Below are 19,440 nucleotides of genomic sequence, written 5' to 3'. Positions count from 1 at the left end.
TTAAATATTCCTCCCATATCACTTCGCCTGTCTCTCACACATAGTACGTGAGAGGGAGAGCTATCTGTCTCTGTTGGGAGGACAAAGTAGTTGGACTTATCTGTCCTGTTTCTAACATACGGCCAAAATAAACTTCACTTTTATGTTAAATTAACTTACTTGGTATATTGTTGCTAGCACATACTCAGGGCACGAGCTGCCTTACATGAATGCACTTCTAATTTAGACATTACAGTCAAGCAGTCTTGTTGACTGCTCAGGGGTCCTGTTACAGGGCCGATCAGGTAGTGACACAGTATACCGTAATTCTCAGAATATCCATTGACCGGAGCAGCTTTGTTGCTTACCAAAGTTGTAAATATACATTTTGACAGATTTTTGAGTGCATTGTACCACATAAAATCGGTCAGTAAGCACACCAAGTACGGTAATCATACATAAGGCGCACCGGATTATAAGGTGCACCATCAATTTTTGAGAAAATTTAAGGATTTTAAGTGCACTTTATAGTCCGAAAAATACTGTAAGCTGCGAGCAGGCATTGTTGTCTAAATCCAAATAGTCGCTTCTCTGACACATCACATCTATGAAAATCCTGCCCGGCAATCCTGATTGGGTCGTCCATTTTATTAGGTATTGAAATCCCTCCTAATGGCAGCGATTCTAGATGGATGTGTGGAGCTGTGTGGAGCTCGCATGTGGAGCTCGGCGGAACTACATCCATATGGTGAGAGTCAGGTTACCACACACTGAATTAAAGGAAAAGGTATATTTTAACAGAGACTTTCTTTTTTTGTGGATTGGTTGTGACTTATTGGCAATGTCATTTGTCTGGCAATTGGATGGTTGCTAGCTTGTTTCCAGCCTTCCCCAACAAATGTGAAAGTGCCTTGAGAGAGACACTTAACATCAATGTTGCTTAACAATCTGCATATCGCTGTTTGAATGAGGCTGAATGGATGGAGCTTGTAATTTGAAAATACTTGGAGTCAGTCCATTTCCTTTTTTGTGATAATAGAAGGTTTGTAGAATAGCAAGTAGTCTTGGTAAGAAACAAACTAGAATAGTTTACTAACAAAAATAAAGTGCCATAAACTCTCCCTTCAATAAAAACAGTAACACATATACTAATAGTGTATTGAGATGTACAAGTACCTTGATACAGGAATTGACAGTAAGCTTTCATTTATGTCACATATTGAACATGTTGCATACAAGGTGGAGATCAAACTAGGGGTTTTCCTCAGAAATAAATTAGCTTCTTTTTCAGTACAATGGGATGCCACCTCCATAGATATGTTGGATGCGGTCTATTATAGTTCATAACAGGGTATACATCTCTCACTTATCAATGTACTTTATATTCACAGATCAATTGGCCATCATTATGAAACCATTGACTCATGCATCAGCACATTTTCATCTATAAGTCAGTCTTTGGACCGTTCCCGCCTTATTTATCCAACTAGATGTCACTTAGTCAGCCCAGCCAGACATTTTGTTCTTAGGACTTTATCTCCTTCAGTGCTTCATTAGTTTGATCAGAACATGTGACGAAGAAACATTTTTTTTACTCAGTCCCGTCAACTTGGACCTCTCTACAGCAGGATTTAAAGCTATTAACATTGGTTCCTCTGGACGATTTAAATTTATTTCAAGAAAAATAGATGAATCGTCTTATGAAACTTACTCTTGTTTATTTTATCAGCTTATTTTTTTGAGTCGAATGTTAACTGTTTTAGGTCGGAATAGTAATGTTTCTATGCTGTAAATTCCACTGAGTTTAATTTCTTTTACAAAAGACATACACAGCTGAAATGCACTGATTAAAATAAAAATGTTTCTGTGTTTACTATTCTTTCTTACATCTTCTTTCTTTTTATTTTCTCCTCTCCTTGCAGACATGTTTCAGTCCCTCCTGTCATTCTCTCAAGGCCACCTAGGTTCACTGTTGGAGGGAACCTACTCGTCCCTGTCCGGTCAGGCTTTGCCCCACGTGAATCAACTGTTTTCCTCTCTCTCCCTGTATCTACGTGGAGCCAACATCTCAATTGAGATGACAGTTCACAGATTCTTTAACAACATCTTCCCTCTTGTGTACACACGGCTCATAAACCCAAGCATTGAAGAGAGTGTTACAGCAAGCAGCACGATGGTTGACTGTCTGCGTAAGATCAGACAGGACGTCAAACCTTTCGGGGATCATCCCGTCATCATGGCTCGGAAAATGGCTGAACTGTTGGAGGCTGGCAGGCAACTGGGTCTTGCCTTGGATAAAGGACTGGAGGTCATTAATTCGACGGAATATGTCGACCTTACCAGAGATTGTGTAAAAGGTCTGGCAAAGATGGTGTACTGCTCACATTGCAGAGGCTTGACACTGATCAAGCCCTGTGCTGGCTACTGTTTGAATGTAATGCGGGGCTGCTTAGCAAGTATGTCGGAGCTAGATCAGCCCTGGAGGATATATATCAGCTCCTTGGAGAAACTAACCCTTACGATGGCTGGGCACCACAACCTGGAGCTAGCCATGCTGGGGGTCAGAGGGCATGTCGATGAAGCATTGCTCTACGCACAGATCCATGGTCCACTAATTACTGCTACGGTGAGTACACATCAACAAAACATCGATCAGAAATCTTAATGGTTTATTCTAAAAAATCTAAGTCCTTTTTTTTTTACACATCTTTGTTCACATCCATATACCTTGTCAATGTTAAGTGGTAATTATTGAAAAGCCTTTTCTGCTTGCTTGTGGTTTGTGAACGTCTTTTTCCCCCCAGGAGTGTTGCAAAACAATCTCACACACTGCATTGATGTTTGTGCAGTGCTGAAACTAATCCAAGAGAAAGATTGTTCAGTCAAACAGAGCACTTTGCCAAGTCTTCCAAAATTGGCAATGCATCTTAAATTCATCATTGTAGTTTAGTTTCTGACAAGCACAATATTATGTCATTGAGCATCATGCAGTGGACTCAAATATCAAATCTTATATTGTTTTGGATTTCACATGGTATGATTACTACCATATGCCTTATGTTATATATGGCTATAACTCATTGTTCATATCATTCCCATTCTAGCATAAAGACGGTTCTTACAACAGAATCCTGTCGTTAAATCCACTGTGAAAGTTGTAGTTTTTTTTGTTAATATATTATGGATTTTTATCCTTATTGTCAGGCAGAGAGCCATGGTTTAAAGAAATACATAAAAAACAGAAAATAAATCAATTTGGAGTTGGCAAGAGTATAACTCTTCATTTTAGCACCAGTACATCAGCTAGAGATCTCCAACTGTATTAATCTTAAACTATATCCTACTTTGTGTAGTATTTTATAAACCAGATACAAGTCAGAGTTTGTGGTTGTTTTTTGGATATCAATTATTACCTTAATTATAACTGATTTAAGTGATGCATTGATGTTTTACTAGTTCTAATTTTAAAATTTAGTATGCTAAGTCAGCTACCAGTATCTTTTTATTGATTGTGAGAAACTTAATTCATGTCTTTCCACTACGGACTTATGTTACTCCACATTTCATGCACCTTTGTAATGACATTATTGTTGAAGAAACTGATTTAATATATTGAAACACTTGACATTTTTGGCATTGTCAAATCTTAAATCTGTGTCTTGGACAGCAACACAAAGACACATCTTATAGGAACAAACCTTACCATATGTTGGCTTAAGCAGCAAAACTGTAAAAACATGCTGGATATTCTTTCTTGTCATTTAGTTGTACTCCTTCTACAAAAATCCTAGTAGATAATTGAAGTGATTTATTGTACATGTAGTAGTTGGAGCCCAAAGTTATTCACACCCCCAGCAGATTTAGGTTTAAAAAGATATTTACGTTATACCAGGTTTGTTCTGATAGGAAGTAATATTAACCTTTTGGGGTGGTATAACCTGAGTCCCAGCTTGAATCTGATAGATAATCTCTAGAGGGAGCTAAAGATTAAGGTGACTGCAAGATGACCTTTTAATCTCAAAGACTTGGAGGGGACCACCAAAGATAAGTTATCAAAACAACAGCAGAAATGTGCAAACACCTGGCCAGCAATTAAATAAAGGTTTAATTGGTATAATGCAAATTCAAAATTTTTCTTTGATAATTTAATAGATCATAAATAGTTTTCAGATGCATTTTTTTAATGAAATGTAAATACAAACAGGCACATTATGTTATTTAAAAACTATACTAATTTTACGTTGTGGGATTGACTTATGCTTCTTTTCTCAGAGGATATACTGAGTAGTATCTTCCTTTAAATAATTAGGAAATCAACCAGAACTTGGTAGGGGAGCAGCATCTGCCATAATCCTTGATATCTATGCAGCAAGAGAACTTAGAAATCTTAGAAATCAGCAATGTTTGTCCACCGCTGTGCTCGGTTTCCATGGTGACCAACTACTGCACTGACCGATGTGTGATGGAGATCTCCACCTTTTCTAATACTGGTCAGAGATCCCCCCCCTCCCATTAAATTATTTTTGTGGTAACTCTGAGGAAGAAAATTGTCTACAAGCCATTTTTACTTTTAATGAGACATATCGGTGGCACATACTAGATTTCTGAAGTCTTGGTGAAAGTCTTTAACATGTTATGGTGAAAGTACAAAGGGATCACAGTTATTTTCAAAGTCTTCTTTGATTGTTTGAAGTATTTGCTGCTCTGTTTGTTTCTATTTGACTTCAAGCCCCTCTTATGAAAAATAAGTTTCCTGTGAGATCAGTTTAGTACAAGTGTGAGTAAGTAAGTTTTGGTGCAGTTTACAATCAGTAACCGATGCTAACAAAATGCTTTGTAAATAAGACTACCACAGTGTCACTGCTTTCAAGTGTCTGGTAGGTGAGTCATTTCATTGTAATTCCTCAGAGACACAGGCTTAAAAACCAAAATCCAGTGGCTTACTGACCTAATAACATCAGGAATTGTTTGCTCCTTTATTAGTGTTTACAATAATTGATTTAACAGGAAAATAGAATTTGTACCAGTGGAGTTTACTTGTCAAAGTACAGAAGAATTATTCTAACCTCTTAGAGCTTGCCACTGAAGAAAACAAAAAAACAAATAAAGTGCGCATATCTTATAACATTAAGGATTATTTGGAAATCTTCCTTGTGGAAAAGGTCAAGACTTGAAACCTTGTTGGATGTTTCTAATGTTTGAGTCCTTAAGTTGCTCTCCTATAGAATTTAGCTACAAGCCATGTGGAGCCCCTTGCCATTTAACACAGTCAGCTGTTGCATCCACCTGAAATAATATTTAGCAAGGAGCTATGTGTGTATCCATTGGGCAAAAACTAAGGTGTTCTCAGGTCAAAGGTGGGTTTCAAACTAACAGAACAATAATGGACACATGCCCCAGGGTAAGATGAGTCTCAACTTTAGATTTCAAGGTTGTACAAACCAAAAATAGACCATGTAGACTTTTACTAGATGAGTATGGAAAGCCACTTTCTCTAACACAAAAGCATTATACTGGAATTTTTGGGATATATCGGGATCCATTAGGAGAGTCAAATCGAGTTTAAAAAGTAGTAAAACTAATTTTCAGAAGTTATTTAATCAGGACAATACTAGACTTTATTCAGGTACACTTTAGAAGAATGTTTATAGAAGTAAATGAGACCATGATGACCAGTTGTTATTGAGTGGAGGAAAAGAATGTGGACACAATGGCATAACTAGTCTACAATTGGCATCCTTGGTTAAAAAAACAGTTGGTGCAGATTATTTAAATGGCCATATGGCACAATTGGATAAAAAAATAATACGTTTGTACACATTCTTATGGTTATGTTGCTGGCATGAAAGTTCAGATTGCTTCATTTTTATTTACATGCAATAAAAGTTGAGGCAAAGTGATTTTCATATAGTTGATGAATTTTATGAGACTTTCTTGTTTTCTATAGATGTTTTTTGTAAATAAATGGACACCATCCACAGACTCTTACAGACAGAAAGGGAAATGGTTGCCAGGCTTAAACACTGATCTATCCAACTATGCACTGAGAAACCAAGGTTTTATTGTGTGTGTGAACTGTATGTACATGCATATGTGTCTGGATGCCTGCTTTGTATTCATGGTGTCATAGGCAAGCAGAGAGGACAGAGACCCGTGGAACCAAGTAGGTCAAACTGGAAAGGCTCCAACTTGGCAAAACAAACGGAAACTAGTGTGATGTAAAAAAACAAACAAAAAAACAAAAAGGTTTTAAAAAAAGGAGGTAACCAATGGTTTAGAAACTGCAGCTTAATTATTTTCCGTGTTCTAACACATGGTTTAATGAAACAACTGTAGCCTGTTAAAGTTACATTTTTAATTCTTAAGTGTGTAGCCACTGAATCATGGTAGTAACCTTTAAATACATGTATCTCCCATCCTTAGTTTAATAATCAACTTTAAAAATAACTAAAACTTGGACCCCATACATCATAGGAACACATCAAACAAATGCACACATACTCTGCAGGACTTATGGGCTCGACACACAGGGAGCAACCAACACACTGCACATGACAGCAACGGCAGCTTTTCAAATCTTGCTGTTGAATTGCATGTTTCCCAGAAATTTTATTGGTTATGAAATTGGAGGGATTAGAGCGGCAAGGATGAAGAGTCATTAGATTTAGCTGGAATCAACTAAAATATTGCTTTCATATGAACTCTACAAAAGATAAATACAACTGGGTTCATCCTATGTTACAGACAAGGGGACAGCATGGGGGATCCAGATAAATGGCTGTTGTGCCAAGCGACAGTGACAAAAGCTGAACATTGTACAACTTTCTTGTGTCACGTCGAAAGCCCGCGTTTGCACGTTCACGTGTACGTGCTCAACATTTTACACGCACAAATTTTGCCAGTAGCATTGCTGGAGGTGGACAAGCAATTGTCACCTCGTCGCACAAGTTTGGTTGGAAATTAATGAAGAGGGAGCGACGTCGCTCCCCGTGTGCCGAGCCCATTAGACGTATTAGGGTCTGTAAATAATCTAGGATATCATTTGTTTTAAGAAACTCCGTCTTCTGCTGGGACGGAGCATGAGCACATGTTGAAAGGAAGTGGTCATGAATATCTGGGGAGCCTGGGACAGGATTATGCCAAGTCTGCATAAGTAAGAGAAAGTTGGATAGGTTCCAGTTAAAGTGGATACTCTTATTAGGCCCTGGTGCAAACGGCAGTTATAGTGTTTAAATATGTTTTCTTTCTATGAATACTGACTTGTTGGACTAATTTTTTTTTAAGTCCCCGTGATTGCTTTGCTTGACAGACCAGAAACTGCAATTTATTGACATGGTCATAAAACGTTATAGCTTATTTAACCTGAAAGGAAATTTAATAGTGTCTGCTTGTTAACAATGGACATACATGATTATGTTTTGACATGGGAGGCATATATTCTCTTATAGTTTAATTTAGTTATAGAGGGCTTATGAGCAAATTGTAATTGTACATCTTAAAGCATTTTGAAGGCAGGTCTATGTCATCTTTTTAATGGTCCTGCCACACTAGTTCACTACAGACAGGTATTGGCCTTAAACAGATAATGGTAACAGATAACGCTGCCAACAAGGCACAACCAATTCACAAAAAAGAAAAAGTGGCACTGAATGACTGGATGGCAAGGGCAGCATTGGTTGTATTCGTAATTATTACAAGTTCCAGTCATTTTACATAAGAATATTTGCTGAGCCCAAATTTCTTTTCAGACAATTGTAATTTACAAACTATATATACAACTAGGTTATTAAAATCATTAAAATGCAGACACATTTTTTTAGTATACACTAAATTACAAAACACAACTATCTGTCAAATAATTTGAAATCATACCAGATTATCATCCCTTTTTATTAATTTCAGATTTTCTACAAGTCAGACATTTTTTTTGATTGTTCTGTCAGCAGTGAAGCCCTCTTGGCTGTTCTCCCATGGAGCCTGCTATTCTTCAAAATGTAACAGTGCAATCAGAAAGTGGTGTACCTTGACATTAAAACTCAATTTGAATAGTTTGTCTCTTTTTCATCTATTCACTCGTTCCCTCTAATAAACCTGGGATGCATTTCTTTCTGAGAGCTTGGCTACAGTGCCATTACATTGGGGACAAGAACATAAAGTGGCTTAAAGATGGACTTGTGGCCTAGTTTTACCTTAGTGATACTAATAAAGGCTTAACACTTAGTTTGAAAAAAAGATAATAAGGCAAATATTAATAGCCTTTTGTCATGCAGCAGACAGGCAGGGAACCCAACATCCATGCCATGTTGCATGTACAAGGTTTATTAATGATGAGACATGTATGAAATTCAGAGATCCTCTGCTGGAGCAAGCAAGTAATCAGGCAGAGTTGAGAGCTCAAAATACTCACTGACTTACTCACTGCATAGGAGAGAGGCAGGATGGCTGAGGATTGGTTAAAGTCCAGGAAGCAGACCTGGGTCATGCACAGGAGGTCTGGACTGAGAAAGGCAGCCAGATACTAGGAGCAAGGCAGGGCTCCTAGTCGTGGGAACAGTTAAAGAAAGCAGAAGCTTTGGTAGTTGTCCGAAAGGGGCTTGGAGAGGCAAGAGAATCCACAAAACCAGGTCAGAGTTAACAATTCTACACAATCTTTGGGTTTTCTCCCGAAAATGAACAATTCAGTGCAACAAGATCTAAAACAAAATCCAGATCCTGGGATTGAATTGGAACACATTTAATATTGTTTTTACCCTGCTAATTACAGAATATAACAATCATTAGTATGCAAATTAACATTCAATCTGCCTTGGTTGGAGCATGGAATGGAGCAGTGTGAAGGATAAGATTCTGGAGAAGCATAGGGCAGCTCACAAAATCTCCACTTGTAAGATAAGATAAGATAGGCTTTATTGATCTCACATTGGAGAAATTCACTTGAAAATTGTAAATTCTCATCCATTTCAAGACAACTTGGTCTGACATGCAGTTAGGAGTTTTTTCTATTGCAGCCAATAACACAATATTTTAAAGCATTGGGTGGTATTGTTAAAAAAAAAAGAACATTGTTAAAAAAGTAAACTGGTTACACAGCATTTTCCCCATTGATTCCAATGGATATTTGAAACCCCAATGGTATTTTGTTTAAACTGTGAGAGTTCACTTAGAGTTTAATTCTGCGCTAATTACCCAAAACACTTTGACATTGTTTTAGTAATAATGAGAGAAGCTATTTATGATATGTAGGCCTTTTTGGTTAAAAATAAAAATCAAGTCTACTAAATGAAAGAAAAAGATGGTAAATGTATCGCTACACAGACTTTGCTGTTCGTGTTCCTCCTAATGTTGTATTAGTTACTGAATTGTCTTATTTTGTGCACAATTTAATTCTGCTTCTAATCCTCCAGGATGATTTACTGATTGTAGATGAAGTGTCATGAAATAAGGACAGAAGGATCCAGTATTCAGCCAGAAAAAAATGTTAAGACTTTAAGATGGTTTATTAAAGTCAGAATGGCAAGACAGGGAGGCTCGGTGGTCAGAATAACAAATCCAGGGTCGGTACACAAACAGGCAGACTGACTAGATGAGGACAGGCAGATTTGGTGGTCAGAAACAGTCCAGAAAGGTACACAGCTGAGCAGACTAAACAGGCAGGGATCAGGCAAACTCAGATAATCCACAAACAGGTTAGGCAAAACAGGCAGGAAGTCAGATCGGAAAACAGGGAACAGGCTGGCTCAGAAAATCCGTAATCAAAATTGGGTCTTATCAACAGGTCAACAATAAATGGAACGCTGGACTAGACTCAATAAAAGGCTCAAAATAATCTGACAATGAACAAAGGAGTGAAGCAGGTATAAATAGGGGAGTGAGCAGGTGAACGGAGTAGAAACTAATTACAGAAAACAGGTGGAACTAATCAAGGAAAGGGAAGTGACTGACAGATGAATAGCTCTGACTGGCTGGTGACTACTGATAGGGGAGTGACACAAACTGATTGGGTGAAGACAGATAAGTGAGCTGGCAGGTAAACAGAACTGAACTAAAAGCTTGCAGAACCCTGACTGATAACCAAGTAAAATAAAGAAAAGTGCAAAACTGAAATAACATGAAACCCGAATTGTGACATGAAGCCCTAGATTGTCCTCAGTTGCCGTCACACATGTTCTCCCTGATCTTACCTTTCTTTCCATCCCTGACTAAATCAGGTTATTCCACTGTTTTTTTCCTGATATTATTTATCTGCTAATTTAATATAGCTTTTTATATGACTGGTAGTTTGATTATTTAGGTTATAAGAGTATGAAAACTGTTTGAAACTGTTGTCTCTTGCTATACAGTTTTCCTATGTGAACTCCTATGTGAAGCAAAGACCTTTGGACCTCCCACTTGTGTGCGCTTAACAAAGAATGAATTATTGCTAAAATAGGAAAAACATAACTATGATGAAAATGATGGATAACTTTTACTTTTGAGCTGAAAAAGTAGCAAATAATGTTCAATAAATAGGATAATTTCTGCCCTTTTTTGGTTTATATGGACTTCCATGACACAGTTATATGCTGTCAACCATGAACAAAAGAGCTTTTTTAAATCTTCCCTTTAATGTTGACATGATGGTGTTAACGGCAGCTGTTGTAATGTTAACAGAAATGCCTGACGCATGTGTGTTATGATTTAAGTGGTAACTGCCGGTGCATTGGAAGACTTCAAACGAACACACAGTATTCTCCATGTTTCTCTTCGCAGACTTCTTTTTTCCCCCTTCTTTCCCTTGCATGTTCCACTGTATCCCAGACAAACCTTATTTAATCATAACCCTCTCTTTTTCAGACAGCTTGAAATCACTCAAAGGGGCAAAAATTGATGTAAATTTCACACTTTCGTTCATATTTGAGATACCCGTGAGTCTCTCATTTTTCACCATCTGCAAGGGATTTAATCAGGATAAACAAGCGTCAGCATTGAGAAACTCAGCATGCTTTTTTGCAGATTGGAATCTGCCCACTGTGATATACATGCAGCTGCAACTCTCTTTAATTAGTCCCGGCTTTATTTGAAAGACGAGAGCAATAGGCAGTGAGAGAAGGACTGCTTGACAGAGACGGAGAGATGCAGACAGCTTGATTTAGAAAGAATGAAGGAGACCCTAAAAAGATTACATTGAAGAAATGTCAGAGAGAGAGATAGACGAGAAAGTAAGGGCAGAGGATTGATGTTGTAAATTGTCTATGCTACCATCTTGATGGTTTTCCAAGTAAGAAGAGGCTGTAAATATCTTTCTGTGAGAGTAATGTAGGATTTTAGGTTTTCATTTTAAGAATGGGCCTACTGAAGTTACATTTTAGAAATGGTTAGAGGGTGGATTATATATGCTTCTTTGTATTTATTGCTCTACATACAAGTATACACACCACAATGAACGAGAAATCACTGTTATATCTCTAGATTTTACTTGTTATGAAAAGTTAGCTGAATTCTACCATGTAAAGTTAAATTATATGCTGATGTATTTACTTATTACAGCACTAAAAATTGTTATATTGAGATTATTGAGATAATTCTGAAACCCTCTTGTAAAAAATTAATTCAACCAACAGTATTTTTATTGCTTAAATTAAATCTATCTATCTATCTATCTATCTATCTATCTATCTATCTATCTATCTATCTATCTATCTATCTATCTATCTATCTATCTATCTATCTATCTATCTATCTATCTATCTATCTATCTATCTATCTATCTATCTATCTATCGTTGTGCCATCTGGCGGCACAACACTGTTAAGGTCAAGATGCCGACAATTGATACTGTAAGAGCCAGTAGACCACTCTGCAATGCCTCTCAGTGAAGTAAGAGCTCGGCATGGTCGATGACCAACCAGATCTACAGGGTTAGGGTTACTTAACGTCTTTCTTTCCGCACCTCCGCTGGGCATTGCTGACTTGCTCGGCTCCATTGCTTCTCCTTGTTCACTCATTGCGCGCATGCGCAGTACCGCACTTCAGGTCACATGGTCTTGCTATGGTAAATTTACACAAAAACACTTTGTTTATTAAAAACCAGAGCAAATGTAATGTGAAAAATACAGAAATAATATGATAAACCAACAGAGCACAAATATTTAACTGGAAAACCTGTGTATGCAACCAGGGTGAGCTACTGGTGGAGAAATTTGTAAAGTCATAGTATGTGACTAGGCCCCTAGAATGAGCAAAAAGACAAAATTATGTTGGAACAGCGTTGTTTTTAGAAGAAAGACTACATTTTGCAGTTCAAACTATCTTTTGGATTGAATATTTGCTATTAGTATTACATTACTAACCTCAGTTGTGGTGTGCAAACCCTAGAGAACAAAAATCTCTAGTCTAGGGTATGCACCTCTGAAATCTTCAACAATGGCTGAATAAAGTCAACATTAAATCCCCACTTCTGTGATTAACCCAAAAACATAACCTAACATTGCTGTTGAGAGAGGAGATACATTTTTATATTCCCTTAGCAGACCCAAATTCTCCCAGATGGTTCCAGATTTCTGCTGGCAACTATCCAGTCACACGTCTGCTTCCTTAACCTCAAGGTCTCCACCGCAGCACTGCTGCTCCTCCAAAATAAAGACAAAATGTATTTCTGTGGCTGTATCCTACACATAAAAGTTAATGTGACCACAAGTTCAGATGTTCCTCACCAACCCATGTGCAATAAAGTTTGTGTCTTGCAGGGACAAAAGCAGGAATATCTGTTCAGACTCATCTCCTTGCTAAACTGGCCTTGAATACCGGTGATTCGTTAAATGCTACCCTAAAACAACAATAGAAAATATTTGGAAACAATTAAGTCATGGGACTTTTAATTTCAACATCCTGCAATTAGGAGTGGAAATAATTTTTTGCACAATTACACACATATAATAGTAGGCTACTCAGCAGTTAATGCTCTACATATGAAATAAAATTATAAGCCATGGGTGGGTTGTTGTAAAATGCAGCAAACAACAGTCTTGCCAAAGTAAATCTGGAAAAGAAAGCTAAAGTTATTTTTTTATCATGCATGTATCTGACTATTGTGCTTTATTTTTCTCTTGCTTTTCATTTAGTTAGAACCCACAGCAAAATAAACACCAAACTAAATCAATAAACTGCTTTTTATTCATGCATTAATTTGCCTGGTTCAGTTTGTTTGCTTGTTCGCTTACGAACATCTCTACCAAACAGCTGTTGTAAAAGGCTTTTTGACCATTTACTCAAAACGTTTTTTCGCTTCTTCCTGTATTACGCTATACCTTTTCATCTTAATACGTTATGTACTTAAAACCTTGGAAGGTAGTCATTTTAACCCTACTGTCACATAATATAGATAATAGAGAAAGACAGTAATACAACTTAAATTTGTAGAGTTTTCTTAATACATTTTTAATAAAACATAGACCAAAGGGGGTAAATGAAAAAAATCATTAAATATGTTCCTAAGTCGACTCTTTGGAACTTGACATACTGTATTCAAAAATGTATAGTGTTTTTAGGGAACTTTCAGCAATTTAAAACAGACACAGTAACTTGTGATTATGATCTTTAGGTGTTTTTGTTTTTTTTGCAGCAACCGCATGTTTTCAGCTCTTCCCCATTGTTTATGTTCCCTATGTGTTGCTTTAATAGTTCATTCTTTTAGGTTTAGTTCCTTACTCATTTCAGATATTTTCCCTGTACATTCTAGTTTTAGGTCTCGTAGATCTCTGTATGTCTTTGTATTGGTTTAGTGGTTCCTTGTGTCCCAGTTCAGACCCTCTGTGATATTTAAGACTCCAACATACTAGGGCACACCGTGCAGACTCCACACGGACTGTCCACGGATGTTTTAGCCTTCACAGTCAAGCATACAAATTTCCAACCTTTCTTGTGACAAATTCCTACAAGTGACACACTTTCTGCCTGTAGCATGAAGTAGATGAATGCATAGTCCCTAGTTTAATGTGCTAGTTGAGTGAATGGCGTCGTTTCTTCCCCATCAGGCACTCACCGCACACCTGTCAGTATAATGTAGAGAGTGGCCATGACGCTGCAAGTCCTCACGACTCCCTGATCGCAGGAGTTCAGTGTATCAGCTTGGTGCTACAAATAAAACAACTCGATGTGAAGACTTCTTCCCATCGAGCAGTTTATGGTGTGACACCGGTGGTAAAAAAATGTTGCTTTGTGCATACCTGTCTGCAAGGAGTTTGTGCTTAAGTACATGCAAGTATGTGGGAGCCATAAGTCTCCTTCTTTTAGATTCTGACCTTCTCCCTCAGCTGCCAGCTTCCGATCTCATTCTGCTCACTTCCTTCTGTGTTTAAGTTCACAGTTGTCCATTGCTCCATGTGCCTTTCTTTTTATAAGTTTTATCTTTTGCTATTATCTCCTCCTTCACATCTTACTGTTCCTAGGTTCCTGTCCGAGCTTTGGTCCTGCACTCTTCAGTCACTTTTATATACATTTAACTTCGTCTGGGTCAGTAATTTAAATAAGGCTAGAAAAAGAAACACATTCCCTTGTCTAAGTTGGTAAGATGTAAGAAGATAAGCTACAGTGATTGTACTATGGTGTGAATAACAGTTAATTTGTAATTAGTACAATTTTACAGTTATAAGCACAGGGCAACACGGACATATTGCAGATGCAGTAAAATGTGTGGATACCCTTGCTGCACACTGGAAGGTGGCCAAATAAAATAATTTGCTAATGTCTACAGTACCTGCAACCCTTTGGTGTGTATAGGGTAAATGGAAAAAATTGTGAAAAAAAATATTAAATGAATATTTATTTCATAAAAGATGTTCTAAAATAATTTATAGATGAAACTATTAAACTTTGCATTATAGTATCAAAGATGTAATTACCTTTTCAAATTGAACAAGCCTGTTACTGGATTTTTTTCTTGTGTTTTGCTCACTACACTGAACCTTAACCAGACAGAGAAAACACAAGATAGAAAGCAAAATATATCACAAGACTAGAGCCAATCATTCAGGAAGCAAGCACAGGGATAGATGCAATCCCAGATTGATCAGATAGTGGTAGAGAATGAGCCAAGAAAACATCCACAAGTGCTTAATGTGAATACCGTCATTCCTGATCACAACATCTGTTGCATTTTTATCCATAATGGGCTCCATTTGATATGACACAAGAGAGCCTCACTACTGGAGAATAACCAGGGGGAAAAAAACAGAATGAGTTTTGCCACAATACTTGTTGACAAGTCTGAAAGTTTCTGAGAGTTCATCAGTTAGACATATAAGACACAATTGCAGGTGTTTGCCCTGTCAACTCAGCTCTGTATTTACATAGGAAAAAGAAAGCTTTTCAAGAAACACTCAGTGGTAGCTCGTGAAAACAAACTTAGTCTAATTTTAAACTGAAACATCAGTGGATAGATCTGGAAACTGTTTGGTGAAGACACCATACTTGACACAGTTTGAGTACTCGGCAAATGCTGCCACAAAATAGGCAATTACCATGCTTATGTCATCCTTATTTGTTAAACCACATCTAAATATTTAGCTGAATTAATGATCACAATCAAAGTTTGAATTCTGTTTCAATGTGATAAACATGGATAGAGGGGAACAGGACTTGTTTCAGTTTTACATAGCTTGAGAGAAAATTTTTTTTCAGTTCAATATCAAGAGTACCAACAAATTTTTCCTCCTCTATACAAACTCTAAAGCGGAAGATAAAGGTCTTCTATGACCAATAAAGCCCCAAAGGAACCACATCCCACAGTGCTAGGGGTGATAGGGGGCTGAGAAAGTTCCCCTGGCTTTGCTGGGTAATCCCTTGATAAATAAACTCAAAAGAAAGACCACCGCTGCTATTTGTAAGGCAATACTCATCTAGAGAAGGGATGGTGCAGGGCTTGGCTCGGATAAAGCTGATTCTCTTGCAGTTTTTTTATTCGTCTTGCACTCTTTCACCTTTGGAAAATTTGAGTATAATGCACAACCACCCACACACAAACACACACCAAGAGCAAGCTATAGGGGTAAACTGCCTCAACCACCCATCTACACACTTTTAATTCTAGCATAATTCATGGATATTACATTTTCTTGCAAAAATAAAAACCTACATGAAATAAATATGCTGCCTATTGAGTTTCTTCTGCAGACTGCAATAAAAGTAGGATTTCATTCGACAGCTCAAATGCACATTGAATGTGTGCCTTGTAATTCCCTTAAGTGCCACCTGGACAGCGTACCTCCCATCAATCTTCCCCCTCCATCAGTCTCTGTCTGCAATTATACAAGGAATGCTCTACAACATAGTTGAAATTGTGGAGGAATAGCAAGGGCAAACAGGTGGCCAAACACATGCACACAACATAATTCAAGGTGGATCAATGTGCCCAAATGAGGTTTTCATTCCCACGCCTTCGTCAGCTATGAAGATAATTGATTTATGTTTTCATGTCATCATTCAGCCTGTTGTGAGATTGTCCCCCGAGATTAAACGGTCAGCAGATCCGTCCTGTAAGGACGTGTCTCATTTTCTCAAGAGGATCCTTAAGAGGATTCTGTTTATTTTCCCTGCAATGACTTTGCTTTCTGTTTATCCAGTTTTCTGTTTAGTTAGGCAAACGAATGATTTGTGCTATCGTTACTGTTTTGAAATGAAGCGCTTTCTCCAATCTTCTCTGGTCTGTTTAGGGGTCCTGTGATTTTGAACCTTTTCTCTGAGGTATGCTCTCAAAAATAATGGTGTTATGCAAACAGAACCAAGAATGACCTCCTCTGTGTGTTCTTATGTTTACCTTTTGTGCTTTTCTACAATAGCAAAGTGTCAGACAATGGCAGATGTGAAATGGAATTTGTATAAACGGAGCTTGAGAGCACTTTCTTCAAAATACAACATTCTTTGGTAATCTTCTGATTAGAACAACTTTAGACTAACTCTAAATATAAAACCAGAGGAGAAAAATAAAAATAAGAGTAAGAAACTTAACTGCAAGGTATATGGATCTGAATGTAAATATAACTATATTTTGGCATTGTATTTGTATTATCTACCTATTTTTCAATTTGATATTTTAATATTTGTGTATTATTGTGTTTATTTTATTATCTATTTTATTATCTATGTTATCTTTTGTCAGAATGTTTGTTTGATTTTTTTATTTACATTACTTGGAGGATATGTGGAATTTCGAGGAGTATACATACTTTGTTTTCTTTGCCTCCCCTGCTTTTTGCATGCTGTTATACAGACATTTGTGCTGCAAAGTTTATTTCTTTCATATTCTCCCATTTTGTTCCTGGATGTTCAATTGCCAAGCTAGATAAGATCAGGAACAAAAAGGCTCTGGTTAGACCTTTAATTACCTTGCAGCATGGCTGATTCTGATAAAACTAGACTACGTTAAACCTGTTTTTGTTGAGCTGCACTATTTGGACTCACCTTTGTCATTCAGTGACTTGGCTTTTCCTTTTTTTATGCCTTTCTACATGGCAGATACTTTGACCAGTCACCTGAAATGCTGGTCAAAGGAGTTCCTATAGGTAGTACTAAAGATAAAGACAAACTACTGAATGAGAATGTCAGTCCCAACTTTTGACTGGTAGTGTAGATGCTACAGACTCTTGACCAGCCAAAGTATATAGATTAGTAGAGACAATAGGTGAAAGGTAAAGAAAAATGGATTATTTGTGAGTCTTAAAAACTCATCATCAGCACAAGGCCACTTATGATTTAAAATAATTTAAAAGCTTCACTACCAGCAACTCCACACACCTTTTTTTTCCCCATAGTGCCAGTAAAAGTGACCCAACATTCAATAGAGAGATTTTATTATTATAATTTCTATAGAGAACTTATTTAATTTACATGAAACAATTTACAGTACTGTGATCACAATGAGCTCAATCAACCATAAAAATCTCACATCTTTGGAGAAAACTTAGTCACTCAAACAGCACCCTGTAATCATAGATTAATTAAATCCTAAATTCATTCCACAGGCAAATTTGATCCAAAACTTTGTGATCCATGTCTGTTTTTTTATGAATGTGTGGAAAAAAAAGTCTGACTTTTTTTTCCCTTTTAAATCAGACCTTCATTTATGTGGTCCCAAATTGGATATGTATCTAAAGTTTTTCAAAGCAACTTAAAAACATTTCAGTCGACTTCTGCGTCATCGCATGTGACAGCCTTAATGCTCTGTATCGGAAGAAGCAGGAGGAGGCAAGCTCAAATGTAAACAGAGGATGAACTGAGCATAGCAGATGTAGAGGTGTCTGCTGCCTGATTTAATAATTGCATCCTCACACCCTTATTTGGAGTTTCGGGTTTCAGCCGCTTCCCCCATGTCTGTATAGTTGATAGCATTGCTGGTCCTGGAAGCAGAGTTCATGTTCATTAAAATTAAAGTGTTAGCGCAACAGTACTACCGAACATTACAACAGTTGGTGAAGCGAGTTATGATTTTGTCAGTTTGCGTGACAACTTCAGAACTTAGGCAAACTCACTGACATGTGCTGCATTGATATTTGTTTATTTGTAATGTCACATCTCCTTTGGGAATTGTAGACTGGTTACACAACAGTCTGATAGAGGTCCCAGTAAAATATTAATCCATACAACTAAGCAAAAAAAAAAAAAAATATATATATATCAGACCTCACAAACATTTTTTGGCAATAAAACCTCCAGTGGGAAAGTAAAGCATAATGGAGTTATGCCAGAAGATTATTCATTAAAAGAATCAATATTTACAATCCTTTAGATTCATCAGAAGACCATTCAATAATTTTAAACTGTCCAGAACAAAACGGCCATAAAACTCCCTGTCACAACTCTGCTTCTTGATGGAAGTCACATCAGGTCAGCGGGTGGTCCTTCAGCGTGTCTCAAGATGGATTGCATTCCGACTGCTAAGCTAATTCAGATAAAAAAAAGTTGCGGACCACCCTGAAGGTGGTCAGAGGGAAACTGTCCTCAAATTGTTGTGATCGCCTTTCCACCTCTGTTTAGTGAACAAAAAAAGTCAAAGTGACAGGAGATTCACAGAGTAAAATGGAATACCAAAATGTAGGATAAACATTTACAAATTGAATTACAAACTGGAATTTCTCTTGCAAAACCCTACTACTTAAACAATTTCTTAACTTTTTTTACAAAACACACACTTTCTCATGCATGGTCTTTTAGTCAGCTAAAGTATTTTAAATCAACCCACGGTATTCAATTTAAAGATTCTGTTTCCTAATGTGAAATAAAGAACAGGCATATGCCCTACCTTAAGGCAGGACAAACCAGATTTGCTAAGCACATATATTTTTATTTTATGTGTAAAGGTTTAAGAAAGAGGAACTGGTTTTCATGTTTATAAAATTTGTTTTTTTATTTATATTACCAATATAGTACTTTTTATTTTGACTGCTTGACTCCCTTATATTACTTATATTTATTTAAATCATTTTTAAT

At 37.1% G+C, this 19,440-nt stretch overlaps 1 protein-coding gene across 2 annotated transcripts in view; it reads left to right on the top strand.

Annotated features, from left to right (window-relative positions):
• The window catches only part of LOC105935931 (glypican-5), a 144,877-nt gene that overhangs the window by 44,198 nt on the left and 81,239 nt on the right, over window positions 1-19,440 (top strand). For both annotated transcript variants that reach the window (XM_012876557.3, XM_012876556.3), the window contains exon 3: window positions 1,902-2,605. In XM_012876557.3, the coding sequence (XP_012732011.2) occupies window positions 1,902-2,605 (704 nt within the window). The remainder of the gene's footprint in view (window positions 1-1,901; window positions 2,606-19,440) is intronic.

This window comes from Fundulus heteroclitus, chromosome 6 (genome assembly GCF_011125445.2).
Source record: "Fundulus heteroclitus isolate FHET01 chromosome 6, MU-UCD_Fhet_4.1, whole genome shotgun sequence".
Classification (NCBI taxonomy): Eukaryota; Metazoa; Chordata; class Actinopteri; order Cyprinodontiformes; family Fundulidae; genus Fundulus; species Fundulus heteroclitus.
Note: the sequence above shows the minus strand (reverse complement) of the source record. Positions and strands in the feature narration are given on the sequence as shown.